Raw genomic sequence first — 23,624 nt, forward strand, 5'->3', positions numbered from 1 at the left:
TATCAAAACTTACATACCGATCTGTATTCGGAAAATTCTAAAATTTTAGAACTTTTAGCACTAAGATAATTTCTGAGATACACATTTTCGGCCACATTTTTACTAAAATCACTTGAATAAAATTAGATATATCTATTTGAACTTCAATAAACATATGGAGTTCATATTTGCTACCGAAGTTGGATAGTTATCTAAATTCGGATACCAAACTGTATTTGTAAAATTCTACTGCCTCTGATCCAAAACAAGTGTCGCAGCTTTAAATTAAGGTTAGTTAAACCTTAGCTCAAAGATGCGACACTTATTATGGGTCGGAGGGAGTACAGTTTTTGATGGAAAAAGACTGAAATTATGTGGTTGTGTGATATTGGTAAGCAGCTGACGATCAACTATCCACTTTCAATGTGACACAACATAACTTTCTTGTTATTTTTTATACCATAAGCATTTAGTCCACGTACTCCAAGCTGAAGGCTATCACTAAAATTTACTAAAACTGCACAAGTAATTGATAACATAGACTTACAATGACATCAATTTTGTAATATTCTAACAGTGTCTGATTAAAGTTTTTAATATTCAATCTAAAATGCCTGAAACAATAAGAAAAATCTGTGCAATTTATAGTTGCAATGCAGGCAGTGAACAAATCTCTCAATCAGGAAATGAAAATAAATTGTTTATTGCCGCAAGTTATGTTTGCTTATTTTGGTCACATTACATTATTTCTTTCCTGAACTGATCTTGCGATTCTGTCTAGTCAAAAACACAAAAACAACATATTGTAGTTAAAGGCTTTACCAACCATCATCGTGGGGAAAGTCATCGTCAAAACTGTTTTTCATAAACTAAATAAGCATCATCTTTTTTTCCCTGAAAAGTTACCCATGATTGTCTTTTTTTTCATGTGGATGAGGATACAACATAGAAAAAGAAAATTGATCATCCCACGGTTACTTAAGCCATTCCGGATCGAGCTATGTTGAGATGAAAAAGGTCGAACTTCAGTATAAATGCTTACATGTAAATATATTTCAGGTATAGTATATTTTTGGAAAAATTCAAACACCTGACTCAAATTAGCATGGAGAGAATATGTCCATCCGTGCGCCTCCTGTAAATAAGGAGAAAATTCTATTATTCCCATGGTCCACCTATAGCGAAAAGTAGATATTAACTTTCTATTTGTGCAAGTATTTAGTGCCGCAGTCCACTCAGCTTTCTTATGTCGTACCCTGTCAGAACGCCGGTTTATTACTGTGATTGGATCCATAATTACAAGTTCATACTCTCCGATCAATTTATAACAAACATGAAGTATATTGTACGTACTATCACAACCAAGAGTATTCCAATTTTTTGCCCTACAAGCTAACAACCAGTGTCTAATTAATTGACATCTCGCTGGATGATCTTTCATGTACACTGTTTGAAATTTACCTTAATCTGTCTAGAAGTATATTGCAGTGTATTGGATGATGGTGATTTAAGCAGTTCTAAGTATATTCTGATTTCTTATAATTAAGCCAGTAGGAGTTTTTGTTGGTGGTTGCATTCACTAGAATTCTGTGTGTTTTGTTGAGGAACCAAAGTGAGTGAAATGCCATAGTTCCATTCCTAGTAAATTGTTGGGTTCATTCCTACGTCTTGCTTGGAGCAACAAACTGGAATGGAATGCTTTCCCAGTCTTGCATATATCAAAAGTGCTGAATAACATGCGCACGCAAGTAGAGCTGATCAGCTGAGTATACAATCCATATATCAAAAGTACACATGGTACAAAGTACAGCAAACTCGGGGAGTGGAAGAACAACCAAACATCGATACAACAGTGTGGCCGGCCATGCAGAGCTACTTGGACGTACGTACTCCTCTCTCTCTCACGCAGTGAGATAATATGAGAGCATTTATTCATATATATATGTGGGTGTGCGTGTGTGTGACCTCAACGTACTAAGCGTAGATCCAGCAACGATGGCGTAGGGGACGATGGCAACAGCGATGGCAGCAAGTGCTCGATCAGCGAATCTTAGAGCAGTCGACCGAAGAGCTGATGGCGTAAGGGACGCTAACGCCGCACTTTGTGGGGATGCCGGCGGCCTTGCCAGCGTTGAGCCCAGCAGCAGCGCTCTTGATGCACTTGCACGCCGCTTGCTTGTCAGCGGTGCTCCGGGCTGAGCTGGCTAGACTCCTAACGCCGCTGCAGCAGGCCGCAGATGGGCTGGCGCCGTTGCCGCGTGCATAGGAGATGCAGGGGCTCAAGGCAGAGCTCACCTGACCGCACGATACAGCCGCCTCCGTGACTGCGAGGAGCATAGCAGCCACCACGGCGACGAGCACGACCTGAGCAATAGTAGTGGTAGTGAGCTCAGGCAGAGATGATGAGATAGCTAGATTTGCTAAGTGATTGTAATGGTGAGGAGTTTCGTGGGGATGCATGGGCTTAAATAGGGCTTCTTACCATCACGGGATTCCATTCGGAATAAACAGTGTAGTTTCTTGGTGTCAAGTATTGTGTCTACGTGTGCCAATTCAATTGATGCGAGCAAATGCATGAATTTAGGTTGTTGGATGTTGGAATTGATTTATGGGTGTTAATGCATTTAGGAGATAGTTGGTTGTTACCGTTTGGTTGGGCCGATGGATGGACCAAGCACTACATCCAGGCGTTCTAGCGGTGGAATGTGGTTGATTAGCGTGTACACAGCAGATTAATTATGAGACTAAGACATGTACGCAGTCATATAGTGGCCGACCATGGAGTAGTTGAGTGCATCTATGATGGTGAGCACGACCATTGAACTGTGCATATACGTACATCATCATTTTTACCCAAAATACGCTCTGGCCTACCGAATCCAATAGCTCAGCTTCAAAGCGGAAACCGGATTTGCTTCCAATAGAAGCACAGCCGTGCATCTCGGAAAAGGGAAAAAAAATGTTTTTTCCATCCACAAGAGGTACTGATTTACTTCTCGTGGAGTCAAGAATTTGCTTATGCGAGAGGGAAAAATCTTGGATTTTTTCGACCATGAGAGGCACTAATTTACTTCTCGTGGAGGCACGGATTTGCTTCCACGACAAGCACGGCCGTGCCTCTCAGAAAAAGACAAAATATGTTCTTTTCCTTCCACGAGAGGCACTAATTTAGTTCTCGTGGAGGTGCGGATTTGCTTCCGCGAGAAGCTTGGTCATGCTCTTGGAAAGGGAAAACCGTGCTCTCGGTTCGAGTTTTTTTCGTCCGATTTTTTCGTGGAAAAAAGTTCGTCGAAACCTATCAACATACGATCTAGTTTTATAGATCTCGACGCGAGGAATCCAACGGTGAAATGGTTTAGGATTTGGACACATGGTTGAGAGATAAAACATTTTGAATAAAAAATCTACGAAAAAGGAAAAATTCCAGGTTGCGACAAGTGGCGCACATGCAGTTCGACACATGTTGCACCATGGGAAGGTGTGAGTGACATTTACAAAGAGTACTCTTTAATCAGTGATTTCGGTAGTTGAGTGCATTAATTATGATGAGCTCGACAAGTGAACTATATCAATCTAGTTGTGCATGTGGTCATGCATGCCTGGGGATCATCTACCTTGCCTTACTTGGTTCCAATATCACAGCTTAACATTCATTGGTACCATATTCAGAGCTACATTTCGAATTTTTATTTGTACATCATGCATGTTTTATCCGAAGGTGATCCCACGATTCTAGCAACTCAAAAACACAAAAGGACACATGTTCATGTTAAGACCTTTATGTCCATCATCTTCTTGGTCGTCGTTACTATTATAGTCATTATTATTGTTATTGTTGTTCTTGTTGTTACAATTTATTTGTGGGGAACGCCATTGCCCGTCTTGTTCTAAGAGAAAACAAAGGAACACTATCTCTTGTTTCCTCACAAGATACCCTTGCCTGTCTTTTTCGTTCACGTGGATGTGTGTACCACCTTCAGAAACGAAATTGATCGTTCCACGTTAACTCTAGTAATATATCAATGGAACTAAGTTGGTAAAAACCGGACGATATTCGATCTAAATGCATATATAAATATATTATTAGTTAATATATTTTCAGTTGTTTTACAAATACACATTCTAAATTACCACAGAGCAAAAATGTGCACTTGGGAGACTTGTAATTCAGCACCAAATGTCACTGTCCCCTTGGTTCACCTGGAGTGAATAGATGTTAACTTGCCTCTGTGCAAGTATTCAGTGCCATAGTCCACTCGGCTTTTTATTAATGGTAAGTGCCTCATCCGTCAATGTAGCAGCATGTCTCATGATGATTTAGTAATGCCGATGGATGCGTCATTAGAGCATCTCCATCCACAAACACACTAAGCAGGCCCCAAAACACCCGCGGACGCGTCCGCGGACAGTGACCGGACAGCACAGCAAAAACGTCCGCCACAACCATAAAACTCAAATTTCGTACCTCCGTACCCAAATAGCACAGCCATGTAAATAAAAACCTATGTACTACGTACATAGCTAAAAGAACTATTGTTGGAGATGTTGACGGTCTCCTTGCCTGGGGCTAGGTAGATGGGAAAGTGCGGTAGCTCCTGCGCCTGTGAAGACTCTGGCCCCTCTCCACCTCCGCCTTCCCGTCCAATTCTATGAACAGTGCTTCCATCGACGCCTGTTTAATTCCGATGAACTGTCGGTTAGCCTCGACATAGACCTCGTCCAGGATGGACTCATGGACGGCGGTCTGTTCTACCATCTCCATCGCTTGGGCGGCCTCGTACTCCACCTTGGCATCCGCCACGGCGAAGCCCGCAGACAGCCACACCTCCACCTACTCCCCTCTGGCTCCGCTACCTCCTTCTTCACGGGCTCTGCTTTCGACAGCCGCTCCCCCTCCTCCTTCTCCTCCTCCTCCTGCCCCACCTGCTCCTCTTTATCCTCCTCCTCATCCGCCACCACCTCCTCCATGAGATAATACGAAGGCTTTTTTTCGTGTGTGTGTGTGTGTGTGACCTCAACGTACACATGGTGACCATTGGTTGATCAACAAATCTTAGAGCAGTCGACGGAAGAGCTGATGGCGTAGGGGATGTTGATGCCACACGCTTGGAGGGAATGTTGACGACGTTGCCAGCGTTGAGCCCACCGGGAGCGCTCTCGATGCAGTTGCACGCCACTTGCTCGTCAGCGGTGCTCCGTGCTGTGCTGGCCACACTGCTGACACGGCTGCAGCAGGCCACAGTCTGGTTGGCGCCGTTGCCGCCGGCATAGGAGATGCAGGGATTCAAGGTAGAGCTTACCTGTCCACAGGAGATGGCCGCTTCGGTGGCTACGAGGAGCATAGCTAGCGGCCACTAGGGCGACCAGCATAAGCTGAGCAACTGCAGCATGGGCCGTCTTGATCTAGCTAGCAATAGTAGTCAACTGAAGATGATAAGAAGGCTAGATTCGCTATGTGATTGCACCGGGAGAAGTTTCGTCGTGGGGGTGGGTGTGTGTGTGGTGGTGGTGGGGGTGGGGACCCATGGCGTATGCACAACAGATTAATACAAGTGACCGGTCATGGAATTTTGTGCATTTACGACGGTGTGCTTGATTACTAAGGCTGCCCGTAACGGGAGTATCATAGGTAGTATCATGCATGCCAACTAAGCAATTTTGATGATGTGGCATAGAATTAAATGAAGAAAGAGAGGCTTGAGTATCATATTAGAGCAAGTACAATAAGTCCTAGTCAGCTGGCTATATGGTGTTCCACGTCATCAAAGTCATTGCTGGAGGAGAGAGAATGGAGGAAAGAGAAGGAGGCGGGCGATTCAGCTAGCGCCGGCTCCAGCACAAGAAACAAGAAAAATAATTCTGCATGCAGTCTTGTGAGCCCACATTCCTCTCTTCTCACCAATCACATGTCTCTCTTTGCCTTTCCCCACTTGCAAACATTAAATACCAATAGCTAGACTATAGCTAATCTGTTGTACTGGTGGGCTCTTATGAAGGCTTTATGTGACATGGCACTCATATATAGCCAGCAACGGCTTTCTTATTAATCATGCTCTTATGATAAAGTATCATATTAAATGATGTGTTATTTTGTGTCATGCATGGCAATAAATGTAGTCATCTGTGATACCAACACATGATACTATGCATTACGGATGTAGTATCATATGCATGATACTACTATATGATACTCCCCATTACAACTAGCCTAAGGCTACTCATAGTGAGGAGTATCATATACTAGTATCATGCATATGATACTAGTATATGATACTACCTTCATAGTGCATAGTATCATAAAGTAGTATCATAGCTGACCATATTTATTGCCATGCATGACACAAAGTAGTATAGCATTTAACATGATATGGTATCTACCTATGTTACTCTAACCCTCTCTCTTCTTTAATTGTGTGCCACATAATTAAGCATGTTTGCTAGTCCCAAATACATGTTACCGGTTATGTTACCTCCACTATGGCCAGCCTAAAGTAAATCAATCTGACAGTACATATGGCCGTGCAGGACGGGCGATAAACCGCCTTTCCTTACTCTGTTCTCCATGTCACAGTTTAACATTATAATGCTGTATTGATTTAGTTTATATGATAATAACGTGTTTGAGTAAATAACAATGTATTAGTACTAACTACTCCATCCATCTGCAAGTTTATTGGTCCTGTTAGTATTTTTACGCCAAACTTTCACGATAGACTTAATTAAGAAAATAATAATGCATGTCATAAAAAATCATATCATTTGATTCGTATTTGAATATAGTTTGTAGTGATTTTTTTCATGCTTTAACATTTTATTAGTTAAATTTAAGGTCAAAATTAAGCACAAAATGCGAACAGGACCAATAAATCAGGACGGAGGTAGTAGGACATAAATTTCATTTAGCAAATGGCTTCGGTGCACCAGGATCTTATAGCACACGTCATGCGGGTGTGTTGTTCCGGCTATAGTTTCTCGATCCACATACGACATCATTGGGAACAGAGTTCGAGAGGTGCATATTTGAAGACGGATCCGCTGTGTTTCATCCTACGATGTGCCACTGCTGCAGGGTCTCGATCCATACACGACGCCATGAGGAAAAGAAGTGAAGAGGAATATAATTATGGACACTAATGGAAAAGAAAAAAAAACACTACATTTCCTTCTACCGGTAGGTTCCCTACCTGAAAACAAGCAAAGGCCATCTCTAGGTCTTGGCCCAGCAATAAGCAAGACCCAAGAGAGTGGCCGAATGAAGCGGGTTGCAGCTGACATGCATGAAGCCCTCAATAAAGAAATAAACCAAAATATCTTTTTTTCTTGAATACGCACGAGTGTGCGTATAATATATTGAAGAAGGAGAGGGGTGAAGAAACCCCATCCATAGTTTACATAGTTCGCGTTACATCCACAATCGCACTCCACCCATCAAGAAAAGGAAAAACGTGGAGACTACTCCCTATCTGCCCAGACACCTATCCCAGCCATCCAGGGCTCTAAGTCGCTATGAATGATCCCTGCCTTCATCCACACCGCGCACTCAGCGGCGATCCTCCGCAGAAGTGCCTGCACGTCCGGTGTCTTCCCCTCGAACACAATAGAATTCCTGTGTTTCCACAATTCCCACATGATCAGGAGATGTAGTGCACGCAAGCATTTGGCATGCCGCCCGACCAACGGTCTAGTAGTCCAGGCCAGAAGATCATCCGCTGCTGTTGGGGCCTCGCCAATGATACCAGTCGCCTGGCAGACCGCGTCCCAGGTTTCTCTAGCAAACACACACCGGATGAGGAGGTGGTTAATAGTTTCATCGTCCTGGTTGCAAAATGGGCAGCGTTCCTGATGTGGGAGGCCTCTTCTCGCCAATCTATCCGAGGTTCACACCCGATTTTGAAGGGCCAGCCATGCGAAAAATTGACAGCGCAGGGGTGCATGCGATGACCATGTGAAAACTGCCGTGGGGGAGACCTGAAGCGTTGCAAATCCTGCCGTGTAGGAAGATCGCGCCGAGAAGGCTCCGTTCTTCTCCCATGACCACGTCAACTTGTCTGGTGTGTGTTCCAATAGTGCGACGCTTTCCACCTGGGGCCAAATCCCAAGGTACTGTGCTAGCGCGTGCTCGTCCATGTCTGGGCCCATGTCCCGAGCCCAAGATGCATTAGTTAGGGCAACCACCACCGTTCGGGATTTCCTCGTCCGTTCAGATATTCTGTCATATACGGCTGGCGTGAGCTCCTGTATGCGGTATCCTGTCAGCCATCGGTCATCCCAGAAAAGGGCGGTACATCCATCACCAATGGTCATCCTCGCAGCTGCCCGAAAGAGCCCTCTGGCCTCCTCCGATATGTTCAACTTGAATTCCACCCATGGCCTAGAGTGATCAATACGCTGTAGCCAGAGCCACTTGGTTTGCAAGGCGATGTTCATCCATCACAGGTTTGGAACTCCAAGTCCTTCTACCTACCTCGGTCTACTCAATGATTCCCATGCCACAGCACACTTGCCACCACCTGCTTCTTCCTTTCCACACCATAGGAAACCCCTACAGATTTTGATCATCGCCTTCATGGTCTTCGGTGGCAACCCCATTGCAAGCATTGAGTGAACTGGGATAGCACTCAGGACAGACTGGACAAGCAGAAGGCGGCTGCTCTTGGGCAGCGTCGCGGCTTTCCAGGTCGGTAGACGCGCTGCCATCTGGTCGACCATCTCTTGGAACTGCGCAGCCGTCTGCTTCCTTATCGAGAGCGGGAGGCCGGGATACCGGAAAGGAAAAGAGCCACCCCTGCAGCACAGCAGCCCTGTCACCGTCTGCATATGCTCCTGCGTGCACCTAATTGGCAAGGCCGCACTCTTCTGCAGGTTTATCCGGAGGCCAGATGCGTGTCCGAACAGGTCCAGCACGCACTACAAGAAATATGTCAACTTGTGACCACCACTATTGGTCACTGAAAGGTCATGGTTTTTCATTTGCGACCTTTTTGTGACCAAAAAGAGAAGGTCAAAAGCTGGCAGTCGTAAACTGACTATAGCGACCTTTCTTCTGGAATGGTCGAAGACGTTTATGACCAAAATATGTCCATTGTGGCGTTTTGGTCACTAGCAACCTCCCCAGGTCACGTAGGCATCCAGCGTGGCAAGCTGATGTGGCACAAGATTCAGCCCGGTCCAATTTGGTTTTCTACATGGGCCTAGCCCAACAATTCAGCCCATTTATGATTTTTTTCCTTTTAATTTTGGTCAGCTACATTGGCCTAGCCCAATAATTCGGCCTTTTTAGTTTTTGAGATTCATGCAATTTTTTTGGCCCTCAGCCCTTTTTGAAATTGTTCGATGCTTGTTGGGATGTGGCCTTTTTCGGCCCAATTATTTGTCCAGTTTCGACCAGCCTTTTAATGTTGAGAATTATTTGGCCCAAGCCGAATTTAGCCCAATCACACATACATACAACATTATTTCACTCAAATTAGGAAAACTCCAGGTCAAATTCAAGTCCACCATCATATCACATCACATAACACATCTCCCAGGTTTACATAACACAAAAAATCATCTCAGGAATACATTTCCCTACACAGAAATATAGCAGGAATAGAGGGAATATACAATAAAGAAAATGATGGCACATCTGCTACTATCATAATAGTACAATGTATTTTTTTTACGGAACAACCTTTTACAGAATATACAAGAGGGATTTCATTGCTCTCTCTTACGAGACATGCTCCAGCTGCCACAACTTGCCATCCTACAATGAGAGGTATATAACAATGGACTTCATGAACATTAGAGGAGCAAACGCTCAATCAACACCAAGGGCTAGATAAAGCCTTAGATAGCATGCATTCGAAATTTAGACAGAGGCAATCAGTTACAGAAAGTAAATGAGGACCATACTTTACAATTACAGTACCATAGGACTAATCCATCAATCCACGAGGCAAAATATGAGTGAATCCAAAAAGAGGCACAAAGTAATACCTATTTTGATCCAAAGGGGCTCGTGAGCATGGCCGTCTTCCGTAACAGGTTGGCCCTAGCACCCTGGATCAGACGCGCTGGGAGCTTGTAGCTTGTCCTGGTCATACTGCTATCCTAAGTAACAGGAAAAATCAAAGCAACAGTTTGGACTTGGTGTTAACGAATCAATAGCATATAAAGCACCAATTCCCTCAGATGCAAGGAGAGGAGGAGCAAAACGACAGAGAGGTGGGACATTTTTCGTACCTGTAGATGATATTCACAGCTAAGGAAGATACATGGGGCCAGCCTTGCATGTGTGCTTGCTTCACCGGTACATGCATCACCATAGCAGCCAAGTAAGTAGGCATCATCAACATCTCCTCACCACTTTCCTGGCAACAAACAAAGAGTCAAAACAAAACATATTAGACCATAATATGATACTAGAGGGTAACTGTAAATCACCAAGTATATCCACAACACCATAAAATAGTCCCAGACCGTAGTGCTATTTGAGTATATCGCATGTAGTTTATTATCATGAAGGGTTGTGTATGCACGCTAAATCCAGAAACAGGAGGAGGATGGCTTATCAACAAACTGAACTTAGAAATGAAACTTTGTAATGCTCAAGTTTCAGCTAATAGAGATTACAGAATTTTACATGGGACAAATTCTTCTAGTTGCACTTATCACAGATAGAAGAGTTTATAGTGAATAAACATTTACAATCAAAGATACAGCCTGGAACATATTAATTTCAAGCTGCAGTTTGTATACAATCGGACATCTCAGGTTGTATACTACTCATGATGATTCCACTGATCTACGAAGTCAAGGAATGCAACTGAAGATGGTATTTCTTCACTATTACAGAAATATATCATTGTTAATGTAAATGATCTGGAATACATATACGGATATTAGCACAAACACATATTAGGCAAAATCCCATCGCAAGTGAACTCGAACACGTGCTGGACACACCCAAAAGAAACACCTAACTAGTCGTACAGCTTCGTGTACAAGTCACCTGCGCCCAAAAGAAACACCCAGCCGCCGCAGGCCATGGTTAGACAGCAGCTAGCACAACATAATTAACAACCAGCTAAAGCTTAATGCAAGATCATATTCATAGTTGGCATGCATCAATACATGAATCTATAATGTTGGATAAGGTGATAAAGAAAAACAGAAATAGTGGAGTTAGAAACATATGCAGCACAATGATAAAACAGAACAATAGATTTAATGTATATATATTCTGGTGACTGCCAATTGTTACATGATACACTCGTGTGTGTATATTCTGATGAGCCATTACCATCTAGCCAACAACAACATGGACATAATACTAATTAGCTACACAAGGCATCATACTCTCCACGAGAAGGCCACGGTTACTCTTTGGAGCAGTATGAGAACGACAAGCATTGCATCCTGGCATTTTACTCAAGGCTCCAGGACACAATAACAACATCAACACCCACCTTTTTTGCTTGAACACACACCTAAACTAGGGACACAGGAAACAAAAAGGCTAAATTGCGCAGACACCTATCTGGACCTAAATCAACATCTTTACCTACAAAGAGAAATGGGGACAGGCCATAGAATCCCCTTGTGAGAAGGCCATAGTTACGTTTGGAGCAGTATGAGAAAAGACAGGCATTGCAAGCCTGCTCTTTACACATCATTAGACCTGCGAACAACCTTGCAGGTAGCTGGCTCTCACTTAACTGAACATGCAGGCAATGAAAGCACCCAACATATTTATTTTAGGAGCCTGATTAATAAATGTATACCAAACAAACAAAAATTGCAATGACCTAGTATGAACCATGTAATACATACACTTCAATACGTATCCTAGTTTATCATCATCACCTCATGAGCTTAATAATTACATAAAGTAATTATCATCATATCCAGAATTACAGTAGCAGCAGCCAACACTAGGACTACCAAATTGATTCGAAGTTCTTTCCATTGTGCAACAACTCGAGCTCTCAACTACTAGCTCCTGGTACTAGCTGATCTGAATGTGTAAGAAGTTTGATATAAATTGTGACTAGAACAATTCTTCAGAGCTAAATGTGCAACGAGCTTCTGAATATTATCACTTTGGAGGGTTACTATTCTTAGTTCTAAGAAGCCAAGACAACAGCAAGCTTATAATCAATCCAAGGTGACAGCAAGTCCAAGATCTTATGGCCAAAGCAGAAATTTCCATGGCGCCAAGGCCATCATAAGATTTACCACATAGAGCAAGGGAGATGAGCAAAGGGGAGGAATCAGTGGGATAACTTAGAGGAGAGAAGCCGACGGTGAGGACGGCCAAGGCGATGGACCACCTGCCCTTGCAAGTCGGCCTTGTAGTCGATCCACCTCCCCATGTGCATGACGACGGCCTCCCACTCGGCGACGTGCTTGGTGACGATGCTGCGACAGGTCTCGTTGTACTTGCCGATGCCGAGGTCGAGCTTGTCGATCTCAGCATGGGAGCTTGCCGATGCCCATCCATGGGAGCGTCTGCGACGACGTCATAGTTGTACCTTCAATCCAAAGCACAAGATCCAAACGTTAGAAAAGAACGGGAATAGTACTGCTCTGCCAACTTCACTTTTTGTTTCTGGAAATATAATTGCTTGAGCTAATTTGACAGATACAAAAATTAAGTTGGAACCATTTTTCGCTTTGCTGTTGAGAAATCTCCCAATCCATTCAGTTTTTTTTACAAAAGACCAATATCCCAAAAATTACTTTTTTTGGGGGGTGCTCAGAACAGTCTATATGTGTGGTGATTTTGTTCAAATTCCTTCATACACTAGTACCAGCAGCTGGCCTTTTCAATCAAGAGAAAAAGAAAAACGGCGACAGAGAATTGGAGGGCAAAGCACATGCTTGGCGTTTTTTTCTTTACAGTGTGAGTGTGCGTGTGCTGTGTGCAACACCAAACTGACTGACAACCAAGATATTCACCAGAGGCTCCTTGAGCAGAATTTACAGGCCCACTGCTACGCATGCATTGCTAAGCTACTCCCATATAAATCCGCAGCAGCTTTTCTTCAAGAGCATAGGACTAGTAGGATGAAGCTGTTGCCAAGCCTAACCCATGCATGCACGGTACTCACTTGGCAGTGAAGCGCCGCGCGACGTCGCTCTCCGCCGCGGCAAAGAAGGCCCCCATCTCCTCCGCCGGCGGTGACCTCCCCTTATTCGCCTTCTTCGCCCTGCACACCATGACAAACAGCAGCCAAAGCTTGAGCAGAGGAACTCCACACGCAACAGCACGGCTTGGAACGGCCAGCGCCGTGCCCTGAGGAGAAGGAAGGAAGAGGGCTGGGTGCTGACAAGTCAGCGGGAAGGCCGTGGCAGTCCCGCCCGAAGTGGCGCATCACGTGGCGCCCGCACATCCACTGGTGCCCCTTGACGACGGTCGCCCCGCCTAACAATAGTTGAAGCCCTCCCGCACCGGCCGCGTCGTTAAAGAGAGGGGGGGGGGGGTCTGTCCCGGCGGCGCGAGCCCCTCCCGCTCCGCCCGTCTCTGGTGACCTGCCATGGCCGCCGCCGGCTATGGGGTCAGGAAGAGATGCTCCATGGCCGCCGCCGGCTGACCTGCTTCGGATCCTTGCCATGGCCGCGGGCAAAGAGGTTGTTGGGAGGAAGGGGCGCCGGCAAAGGAAGGGAGGATGGATGGCGTTGGGTGGCGGAGGGGCGGCGGCGGCGATTTGGATCGGGGAGAGGGAGGCGGAGGCGATGTGGATTTGGATCTGGATCGAGGGACTGAGGGAGGAGATGTGTCGTGCGCGTGCGTGTAGGATAGGTGAGCGAGAGACGCTAGATCGAGGGACTGAGGGAGGGTGTGGACGGCTCAGATCAACTACAGTGGGGGGCGATCCCTGGGCTGCCTCTTGATTGGTTCGAAAATATAAAAATATTTCTTAGTGCTAAAAACAGGGGGGTTTTGTGAAGCAACTACCAAAACTATTCTGCAAATTGGCATCACTAAATTTTTCACTTAATATAGACCACATTTTAGGGATGATTACCAATTTTTATGCATTTCCGATCCTTCTAGCTATTTTTGGTCATTTAAACAAATTTTCACCGATTTGGTAGAAAGCGGGTCAAATTTAAACTATAGGTGCCTCATACTTTTCTCTTTATTTTTTTCAAAAATAATTTCTAGGTACATAAGTATCTATTTAATCAGAGATACTTCAAATTTTTTGCAAGATTCGACCCTTAGCTATGAACGGTCATGCCCGTTGTTTTGACCGCATTTTCAAACGGGCATAAAAAATTCAAAAAAATTAAAAAAATTGGAAAACCTTCGCATTGTGTCATTAAATATGACCAAGTTATTACGAAAAATAATAAACTTGTAATACATCAATTATTTTTAAAAAGTGTTCTCAGAAACGAACTACCATGTGTGGAGATCAATGGCTTCCAAGCCAAATGATCAATCTTATGGCCACATTCATGGCATAGTTTGTTCAAATGATCTCATATTGTGCACAAGGGTGCATATTGGAATGACAAACAATGTTGCCTAAGGAAGTTTTCATTTTCAATGGCCGAAAAAATCATTTTTCATTTTCCGAGTGCCCGAAATGAGTTTTTTTGTGAAGGACCTACCATATATTTGTTGCAAAATTGGACCTAATAAATTATATAAAATACTAGGCCATATTTAATTCACAATTGACCAAATGGTTGGGTGTCAAATTTTTTGATTCACCGCTGGTGAAAAAGACAAGTTCTCATCGATTCAGTTGGAAGCGGGTCAAATTTGAACTGCAGCTGCCTCGTAGTTTGCTCTTTATTTTTTCCAAAAATCATTTCTAGGTAAATAAGTATCTATTCAATCAGAGAAACACCAAAAAAATTCCAAGATTCAACTACTAGATAGGAACGGTCTAAGCCTGCCATTTTGACCGCTTTTTGAAATGGGCATAAAAAATTCAAAAAAAATCAAAAAATTGGAAAACCTTCGCATTGTGTCATTATGTGTGACCAAGTTTCCAGGAAAAATAATAAACTTGTAATACGGTAATTATTTTAAAAAAGTGTTCTCAGAAATGAGCTATCAAGTGTGAAGATTCATGGCTTTCAAGCCAAATGATCAATCTTATGGCCACATTCATGGCATAGTTTGATCAAATGATCTCATATTGTGCACAAGGGTGCATCTTGGAATTCCAAACAATGTTTCCTAAGGGAGTTTTCATTTTCTTTGCACGGAAAATTTATTTTCCATTTTCCGAGTGCCCGAAATGAGTTTTTTGTGTGAAGGACCTACCATATATTTGTTGCAAAATTGGACCTAATCAATTTTATAAATACTAGGCCATATTTAATGCACAATTGACAAAATGGTTGGGTGTCAAATTTTTTTATCCACCTCTGGTGAAAAAGACAAATTCCCGTCCATTCAGTTGGAAGCGGGTCATATTTGAACTGCAGCTGCCTCATAGTTTGCTCTTTATTTTTTCCAAAAATCATTTCTATGTAAATAAGTATCTATTTAATCAGAAATACATGGTTTGATGGCGAGACATCGAGGTTTGGACGGTGGCCGATGGCCCCAACTCTAGAGCGCGTAAGCTCGCATGCCCGCCGCGTGGTCAACGCGTGATTGTGGCGTTGCCATGTGTTCTGGGCGGCCTAGGCATGTCTAGTGGGTTGGGCACTCCCCAGGTAGGTGCTAGGAAGAAAATCACAACATAAGGTTCTCACGAGGAGACCGATCGATGCTCAAACATGAATAAGCAGCCAAGTGTTTGATTTGCGGTACGGGAAATGCACATGGCTAATGGGCGTGAGTTTCGGCTGAGGATGATCAGTTATTAAGAAGACCGTCTTCAGAAATTTTCACCTCAAAAGGAGGAGCCTAGGTGGTACTTGCTTTGCAAAGTACCACACTGGACATAAATACGAATGTTGAAGCTGGGCTCAAAATAATGAATGGACTGATCTGGCATTTGGTGGAGGATGGTTATTTGGGCATAGGAAAACACCGTAGAAAATGGATACCATTTGGACATGCCAAAGTGGTACTTCCTTCACAAAGTGCTGCCTTGAACAAGATAGGAAAATGAATATTGTTGAGTTATTTTTGAACTAGACAAGGAAGGTTTTTGACATATTTGATGAAGATATGATCCAAACAATTTATGAGAATTTTTTGGGAATTTTTGGAATAAAAGAAGTATAGGTTGATTCACAACCTAGGGCAAAAATTGACACATGGACATGCCACATAGGCAAAACTGATGAGATGGCGCCTAGTCATCACAACCCACCACAATCTACAAGGCTATGGCCATCTATATTGGTCATTAACAACTAGAAATAAGGCAGCGGACCAGCACTGTTTGCTTTGTGACCATTTCGTGTAAGGAAATTACGACCTTTCTGACCAAAATGGTCGCAATGGTTTAGGGTTTGGAGCCCCCGAACAGCTTTTGACCAATTGGTCTCAAATGGTCATAGATCTATGACCAATTCTTCCAGGGTCACTGACATAAGGTCACTAGTTGACACATTTCTTGTAGTGACGGTAGCGCATGCCCGCATATCTCTCACTGATGGTTTCAGGAACACCATGATGTCATCAGCGTACATGGAGACATGCTGCTGCAGCCCAGATCTGGCGAGAGGGGCAAGCAGTCCGGCTGTGGACGCGCACTCAAACAAGTGGTGCAAAGGCTCCATGCATAGGATGAATAGCATGGGAGAGAGGGGGCTGCCTTGTCTCAGGCCCTGGCAATTGTATATAGTCTCCTCTGCAATGCCATTGACAGTGATCTTGGTGGTGGACGTTGCCAACAAACCACATATCCAGGCGAGCCATTTCGGTCCAAAACCAAGCGCCGACAACACTCCACCAAAAACGGCCACTGCACGGTGTCATAGGCTTTGGATATGTCTAGTTTGCAACCTGCGAGCCGTGCCTTGCACAAGCATAAAGTTGTCGTGGAGTGTTCGTCCCCGGACAAAGGTGCTCTATTGGTTCCCGATCAGGTGAGGCAGATCGTCTGCAAGCCTCGTGGCTAGGATCTTTTCGAAGATTTTGATTGCGCCATGGTTGAGCCTCACCAGCCTGAAGTAGCGAATGTCCACTGCCCCTGGCTTTTTTGGAAGCAATGTGACTGTAGCTCTGTAGATCGCATGTAATCCACGCATATCTCCACCATGAAACTCCTGCAGGGCTCTCATGAAATCATCCCTGATGATAGTCCAACAAGTAGCGTAAAATTGCCCCGTGAAGCCGTCAGGCCCTGGCGCCTTGTCGAGTGGCATACTCTTGATTGCATGCGTTGCTTCCTGCTCCGAGAACGGCTCTTCCTCGTGTGCCAAGTCGTGAATAGGCAGCTGCAGCATCTCCATGTTAAGGCCATGTGCCCGTTCGGTGGATGACCTGAGGAGCCTCGTGAAGTATGTATCCACCGCATTTCCAATATTCTCCTGCCCCGTGTGCACTTGGTTCTCAGGGACGATTGAGAGGATCACGTTCTTCCTCTGCCTGTGGCTCTCCTGGCAATGAAAGAAGGCCGTGTTCGCCTCCCCCTCTTTTAGCTGGAGTAACCGCGATATTTGCCTCGCAATTGTGCGCTGTAACGAGCATAAGCCAAGGAGCATTTTCTTGAGGTCATTGCGCAGGCCCCTCTCTTGATCCGTCAGAATCCGCGAGTCCATTTCCCCATCCAGCCTAGCAATCACCTGCAGCGCGATCGCAATCTGTAGCCTAATGTTCCCAATCCACCTATCACTCCACCGCTGGAGTGCTTTCGCCGTTGCCCGAAGCTTGTTGTCCAACACGACGAAGGCGTTTCCTTCCGAGCTTACCGATCCCCATGCAGTTTCCACAGCTTCATAGAAGCCTTCTGCCTTTGGCCAAAAGGATTCGAACCTGAAGCGCTTCCCGTATGCAAAGTCTGCGTTGATGTCCAGGAGGAGCGGACAGTGGTCCGAGACCGCTGATCCCAGGGCAGTGAGCAGAGCAGCTGGATGGGCATCATCCCAACAGTTAGTTGAGAACACGTGGTCAATCTTCTCCTTGGTTGGGCGCTGTCGTTCATTGGACCAAGTGAACTTGCGGCCCTTGAGGTACATCTCTTTCACTTCCAGTTGGTTCGCCTTGTTTCTAAACCAGGCTATCATTCGCCGATTGATCACGTCATTGTTCTTGTCTTGAGGATTCACCAACAGATTAAAGTCACCCATGATTGCCCACGGGCCAGCGTGTAACTCACGTACATCTACCAGCTCTTGCATGAATGCGACCTTGTCCATGTCAGTCTGCGGGCCATGCACACCGGTGAACCACCAATGCCCACCGATCTTGGGCTTCACCAAGATAGTTATCGTGTTCATGGTGCGATGCGGGTTGGATTGTCCGACAATTATCTCATCCCAAGCCAGTAGGATTCCACCCCTCGTTCCGGAGGCCGGCAAGTAGAAGAAATTCTCTACATTAATTCCCAGGTAGTGTCGAACAACATCCACAGTCAAGTGTTCGACCTTTGTCTCCTGAAGACACACTATAGCCGGCCTAATCATATCCACGACCTGGTACACGGCACTACGCCTAGCGGGCGAGTTTAGCCCGCGCACGTTCCACACAAGGACTTTTGTAAGGCTGTGATTCCATGATCTAGTCCTAGCAAAGCCACCAAGCATGCGCAGATCACTGCCGCGTGCTACGTCTTGAGCTAGCGTTGGTTTTCCCCGAAGAGGAGAGGGTGATGCAGCAAATGTAGCGTAAGTATTTCCCTCGGTTTTGAGAACCAAGGTATCAATCCAGTAGGAGACTCCTCAAAAGTCCAACGCACCTACACAAACAAACTGAGAACTCGCAACAAACGCAATAAAGGGTTGTCAATCCCTTCACAGCCACTTGCGAAAGAGAGATCTGATAGAGATAGTATGATAAGATAAATATATTTTTGGTATTTTATAGTATAGATGCAAAAAGTAAAGATGCAAATAAAAGTAGATTGAAAGCAAATATGATAAGAGATAGAGCCGGGGGCCATAGGTTTCACTAGAGGCTTCTCTCGAGATAGCATAAGTATTACGGTGGGTGAACAAATTACTGTCGAGCAATTGATAGAAAAGCGCATAGTTATGATATTATCTAGGCATGATAATGTATATAGGCATCACGTCCATAACAAGTAGACCGACTCCTGCCTGCATCTACTACTATTACTCCACACATCGACCGACTCCTTCCTGCATCTAGAGTATTAAGTTCATAAGAATAGAGCAACGCATTAAGCAAGATGACATGAAGTAGAGGGATAAACCCATGCAATATGATATAAACCCCATCTTGTTATCCTCGATGGAAACAATACAATACGTGTCTTGCAACACTTTTTGTCACTGGGTAAGAACACCGCAAGATTGAACCCAAAGCTAAGCACTTCTCCCATGGCAAGAAAGACCAATCTAGTAGGCCAAACCAAACTGATAATTCGAAGAGACTTGCAAAGATAACTCAATCATACATAAAAGAATTTAGAGAAGATTCAATTATTATCCATAGATAAATCTGATCATAAACCCACAATTCATCGGATCTCGACAAACACACCGCAAAAAGAGATTACATCGAATAGATCTCCACAAGAGAGGGGGAGAACATTGTATTGAGATCCAAAAAGAGAGAAGAAGCCATCTAGCTAATAACTATGGACCCGTAGGTCTGTGGTAAACTACTCACAACTCATCGAAGGGGCAAGGATGTTGATGTAGAGGCCCTCCGTGGTCGATTCCACCTCCGGCAGAGTGCCGGCGAAGGCTCCAAGATGGGATCTCGCGGATACAGTAGGTTACAGCGGTGGAAATTGTGTTTCGTGGTGCTCCTGGATGGTTTTGGGTTCCGTAGGTATATATAGGAGGAAGAAGTACATCGGTGGATGCCCGAGGGTCCCACAAGACAGGGGGGCGCGCCCTACAGGGGGGGCGTGGCCCCTATCTCACGGGGTCCTTGGGAGCTTCTTGACTTGCACTCCAAGCTCTACGGATCTTGTTCGTTCCAAAAATCACGCTCCCGAAGGTTTCATTCCGTTTGGACTCCGTTTGATATTCCTTTTCTTCGAAATACTGAAATAGGCAAAAAAAATAACAATACGGGTTGGGCCTCTGGTTATTAGGTTAGTCCCAAAAATGATATAAATATGTAGAATAAAGCCCATAAACATCCAAAAAGGGTAATATAATAGCATGGAACAATAACAAATTATAGATAAGTTGGAGACGTATCAAGCATCCCCAACCTTAATTCCTGCTCATCCTCGAGTAGGTAAATGATAAAAAAGAAGTTTTTGATGTGGAATGCTACCTAGCATAATTCGTAATGTAATTTTCTTTCATGTGGCATGAATGTTAAGATCCAAATGATTCAAGATAAAATCTTATAAAACATAATAATAATAATGCTTCAAAGCATACTAACAAATAATCATGTCCTATCAAAATAGCATAGCCAAAGAAAGCTTATCCCTACAAAATCATATAGTCAGGCCATGCTTCATTTCCATGACACAAAATACTCCCATCATGTACAATCCCGATGACGAGCCAAGCAATTGGTTCATACTTTTTAACGGGCTTCAGCTTTTTCAACTCTTACGCAATACATGAGCATAAGCCATGGACATAACACTATGGTGGTATTTGGTGGTTGTAAGGACAAAAAGAGGGATAAGATAGTCTCACATCAACTAGGCGTACTAATGGGCTATAAGGAGATGCCCATTAATAGATATCAATGTGCACTACTAGGAAAAGGCCTACTAATGGCGCACCGGTTTTGCCTACTAATGGCGCACTACCGGTGCGCCATTAGTAGCACGCCACTAGAATTTTTTACTAATGGCGCATCGCTGGTGCGCCATTAGTATCTGGTATACTAATGGCGCACCAAGAAGTGCGCCATTAGTATGTAACACAATGCACCATTAGTATGCCTCCCGGGGGGGCATATGTAACCATGTGCTTTGTCATACTAATGGCGCACTCTGCCTTGATGCGCAACAATACAATACGTGTCTTGCAACCCTTTTTGTTACTGGGTACAAACACCGTAAGATTGAACCCAAAGCTAAGCACTTCTCCCATGGCAAGAAAGACCAATCTAGTAGGCCAAACCAAACTGATAATTCGAACAGACATGCAAAGATAACTCAATCATACATAAAAGAATTCAGAGAAGATTCAATTATTATCCATAGATAAATCTGATCATAAACCCACAATTCATCGGATCTCGACAAATACACCGCAAAAAGAGATTACATCGAATAGATCTCCACAAGACAGGGGGAGAACATTGTATTGAGATCCAAAAAGAGAAGAAGCCATCTAGCTAATAACTATGGACCCGTAGGTCTGTGGTAAACTACTCACAACTCATCGAAGGGGCAAGGATGTTGATGTAGAGGCCCTCCGTGGTCGATTCCACCTCCGGCAGAGTGCCGGCGAAGGCTCCAAGATGGGATCTCGCGGATACAGTAGGTTACAGCGGTGGAAATTGTGTTTCGTGGTGCTCCTGGATGGTTTTGGGTTCCGTAGGTATATATAGGAGGAAGAAGTACATCGGTGGATGCCCGAGGGTCCCACAAGACAGGGGGGCGTGGCCCCCTATCTCGTGGGGTACTCGGGAGCTTCTTGACTTGCACTCCAAGCTCTCCGGATCTTGTTCGTTCCAAAAATCACGCTCCCGAAGGTTTCATTCCGTTTGGACTCCGTTTGATATTCCTTTTCTTCGAAATACTGAAATAGGCAAAAAAACAGCAATACGGGCTGGGCCTCCAGTTAGTAGGTTAGTCCCAAAAATGATATAAATGTGTAGAATAAAGCCCATAAACATCCAAAAAGGGTAATATAATAGCATGGAACAATCAAAAATTATAGATACATTGGAGACGTATCACCGCGCATCTACCTCTGCCACTTCCTCCTGGAGGGGGAGGGCCGGTGCCTCCCACCCAAACAACGCCAGTATAGCCGCGATATGATGGTCGTTATGCGGCTTGGAGAAGAGATCCACATAGAGTTGTAGAGCTCGTCCGTGATCACCTCCGCTTCGTTTGCAAGGCACAGTCTCTGGATTAGGACATGCTGCTGTTTTGAACCTACCGAGCGACTTCCCGGACCCTTGGCCAGGCGCACACTCCTTCTCGGGCTCGAGACCGGTGCCCATTTTTTCCTTGGTCTTCTCTTGTCTTGTGGTGGTGCACGGTCCGCAGGCTTGGAAAGAACTGGGTCCAGGATTCTCCGGGCAGAGGTACAAAATTGGTTCAGCTCGTCACATGGATCTGCAACCGGAGTCCACACCTCCTCGCTCATGGCTGCGCCCCGAGTTGGCGACTGCTCGGGCCCATCAGAAAGACTCGCCAGGAACGTGGGTTCCGCCATCATGCATGCATGCAAACCCTCCACTGGTGTTGGCTCGCCACTTGTTGTGTCGCCATCTGGCGTGGAGAACAAGGGCGATCCACTGTCCGCACCAACCTGGCTGTCCCCCAGGGAATCGAGCATGAGATCATGCCGTGGCAGGCATGTGGGGTCCCGATTGGCATCTACTGGCAGATCCAGATACCAATCACCAATGAGGATGGAGCGTTCTGGGTTGATGGTGGCGTTGGCGGTGGTACAGCCACCCATCCTCGGGCTGCGCGCGGGTCCAACCAGCAGGGCCAACCCAGAATCCGGTCGTCCCATCCTGCCGTTGGGCTGGTTCACCGAGACAGGACACTGCGCAGATGACTCATTGTCGCCCTCCGGTTGGTGGGAGATCCTTCTGGAGCCGCAAGACAACCCGCCCTGTCCCATAGCCACGTTTTCCCGTGCCTCCTCTTGGTCCACCCTGGCCTGGCTTTCCACGTGTCGCCCTATGAGAAGACCGCCCTGTCTTTCCACTTGGTCCACCCCCAGGCTTGACCGCCTGATGTCAGCCCCTTGGGATGGCTGCATGGGGCCGCCCTAGCCCACGGGGCCCCCGTCACCCGGAGGCGGCGCGCACCCATGCGACCTCGCTGGCAGCGCAGACGCCGTCGAGGACCGCGGAGATCCAACTGGGCTACGAGGCGAAGGCCCCCGAGGCACATACCCATCGCGCCCATGATGGGCCTGCCTGTCATCTTCCTCATCCCCGTCCGTAGACAGCGGCGATGGAGGGGGTGGGTGGTGACCGGACGTGCTGCCACCCGGCCTAACAGGTGGCGCTTCCCGGATGATCTCCACGAGATACCACAGAGCGTCGACGCCTTCCACGCGCCCATGGCCACTCCGGCTGGACGATTCTTCCACGACTAGGATGCGGCTCACAGGAACTCGGTCCGGGTCATCCTTCTTTAGCAAAACGCGGAACCGCGACATGTCGTGGCGCCGAGCCGTGCTGTCGGCCACCTTGACCACGACGCCAGTTCCGCGCAGCACCTCTTGCGCAGCCCGCCGAGTCCAGGCGTTCGCCGGAACACCAACCAGTGCAAGCTGCACCAGGAACGGCATGCCAATGCCGGTGGCCTGCGCGTGGCGACTCCACGGACGAAGTGAAAGAAAGAAACCCCGCGCTAGGGCCCGACCTCTATCCACCATCAAATCTCTAATGGCCTCACTTCCACAGAGACTTACTTTCCACAAACCAAAATATCTGATGA

The 23,624-nt window shown here is 45.7% G+C and overlaps 1 protein-coding gene and 1 long non-coding RNA gene across 2 annotated transcripts; both read right to left on the minus strand.

The window, feature by feature from the left end:
* Positions 1–1,734: 1,734 nt before the first annotated feature.
* On the minus strand, positions 1,735–2,370 carry LOC123068466 (non-specific lipid-transfer protein 4.3-like). Its single transcript, XM_044491046.1, has one exon. The coding sequence runs from the start codon at positions 2,314–2,316 to the stop codon at positions 2,020–2,022; it is 297 nt and encodes a 98-aa protein (XP_044346981.1). The 5' UTR covers positions 2,317–2,370; the 3' UTR covers positions 1,735–2,019.
* A 7,287-nt stretch (positions 2,371–9,657) lies between these two features.
* On the minus strand, positions 9,658–12,288 carry LOC123064626 (uncharacterized). Its single transcript, XR_006430748.1, has 3 exons — positions 10,207–12,288; positions 9,961–10,074; positions 9,658–9,727 (listed from the first exon to the last, which is right to left on the minus strand). It is a non-coding gene; the product is annotated as an uncharacterized lncRNA (long non-coding RNA).
* Positions 12,289–23,624: the final 11,336 nt, after the last annotated feature.

The sequence above is a fragment of the Triticum aestivum genome, chromosome 3B, assembly GCF_018294505.1.
Source record: "Triticum aestivum cultivar Chinese Spring chromosome 3B, IWGSC CS RefSeq v2.1, whole genome shotgun sequence".
Lineage (NCBI taxonomy): Eukaryota > Viridiplantae > Streptophyta > Magnoliopsida > Poales > Poaceae > Triticum > Triticum aestivum.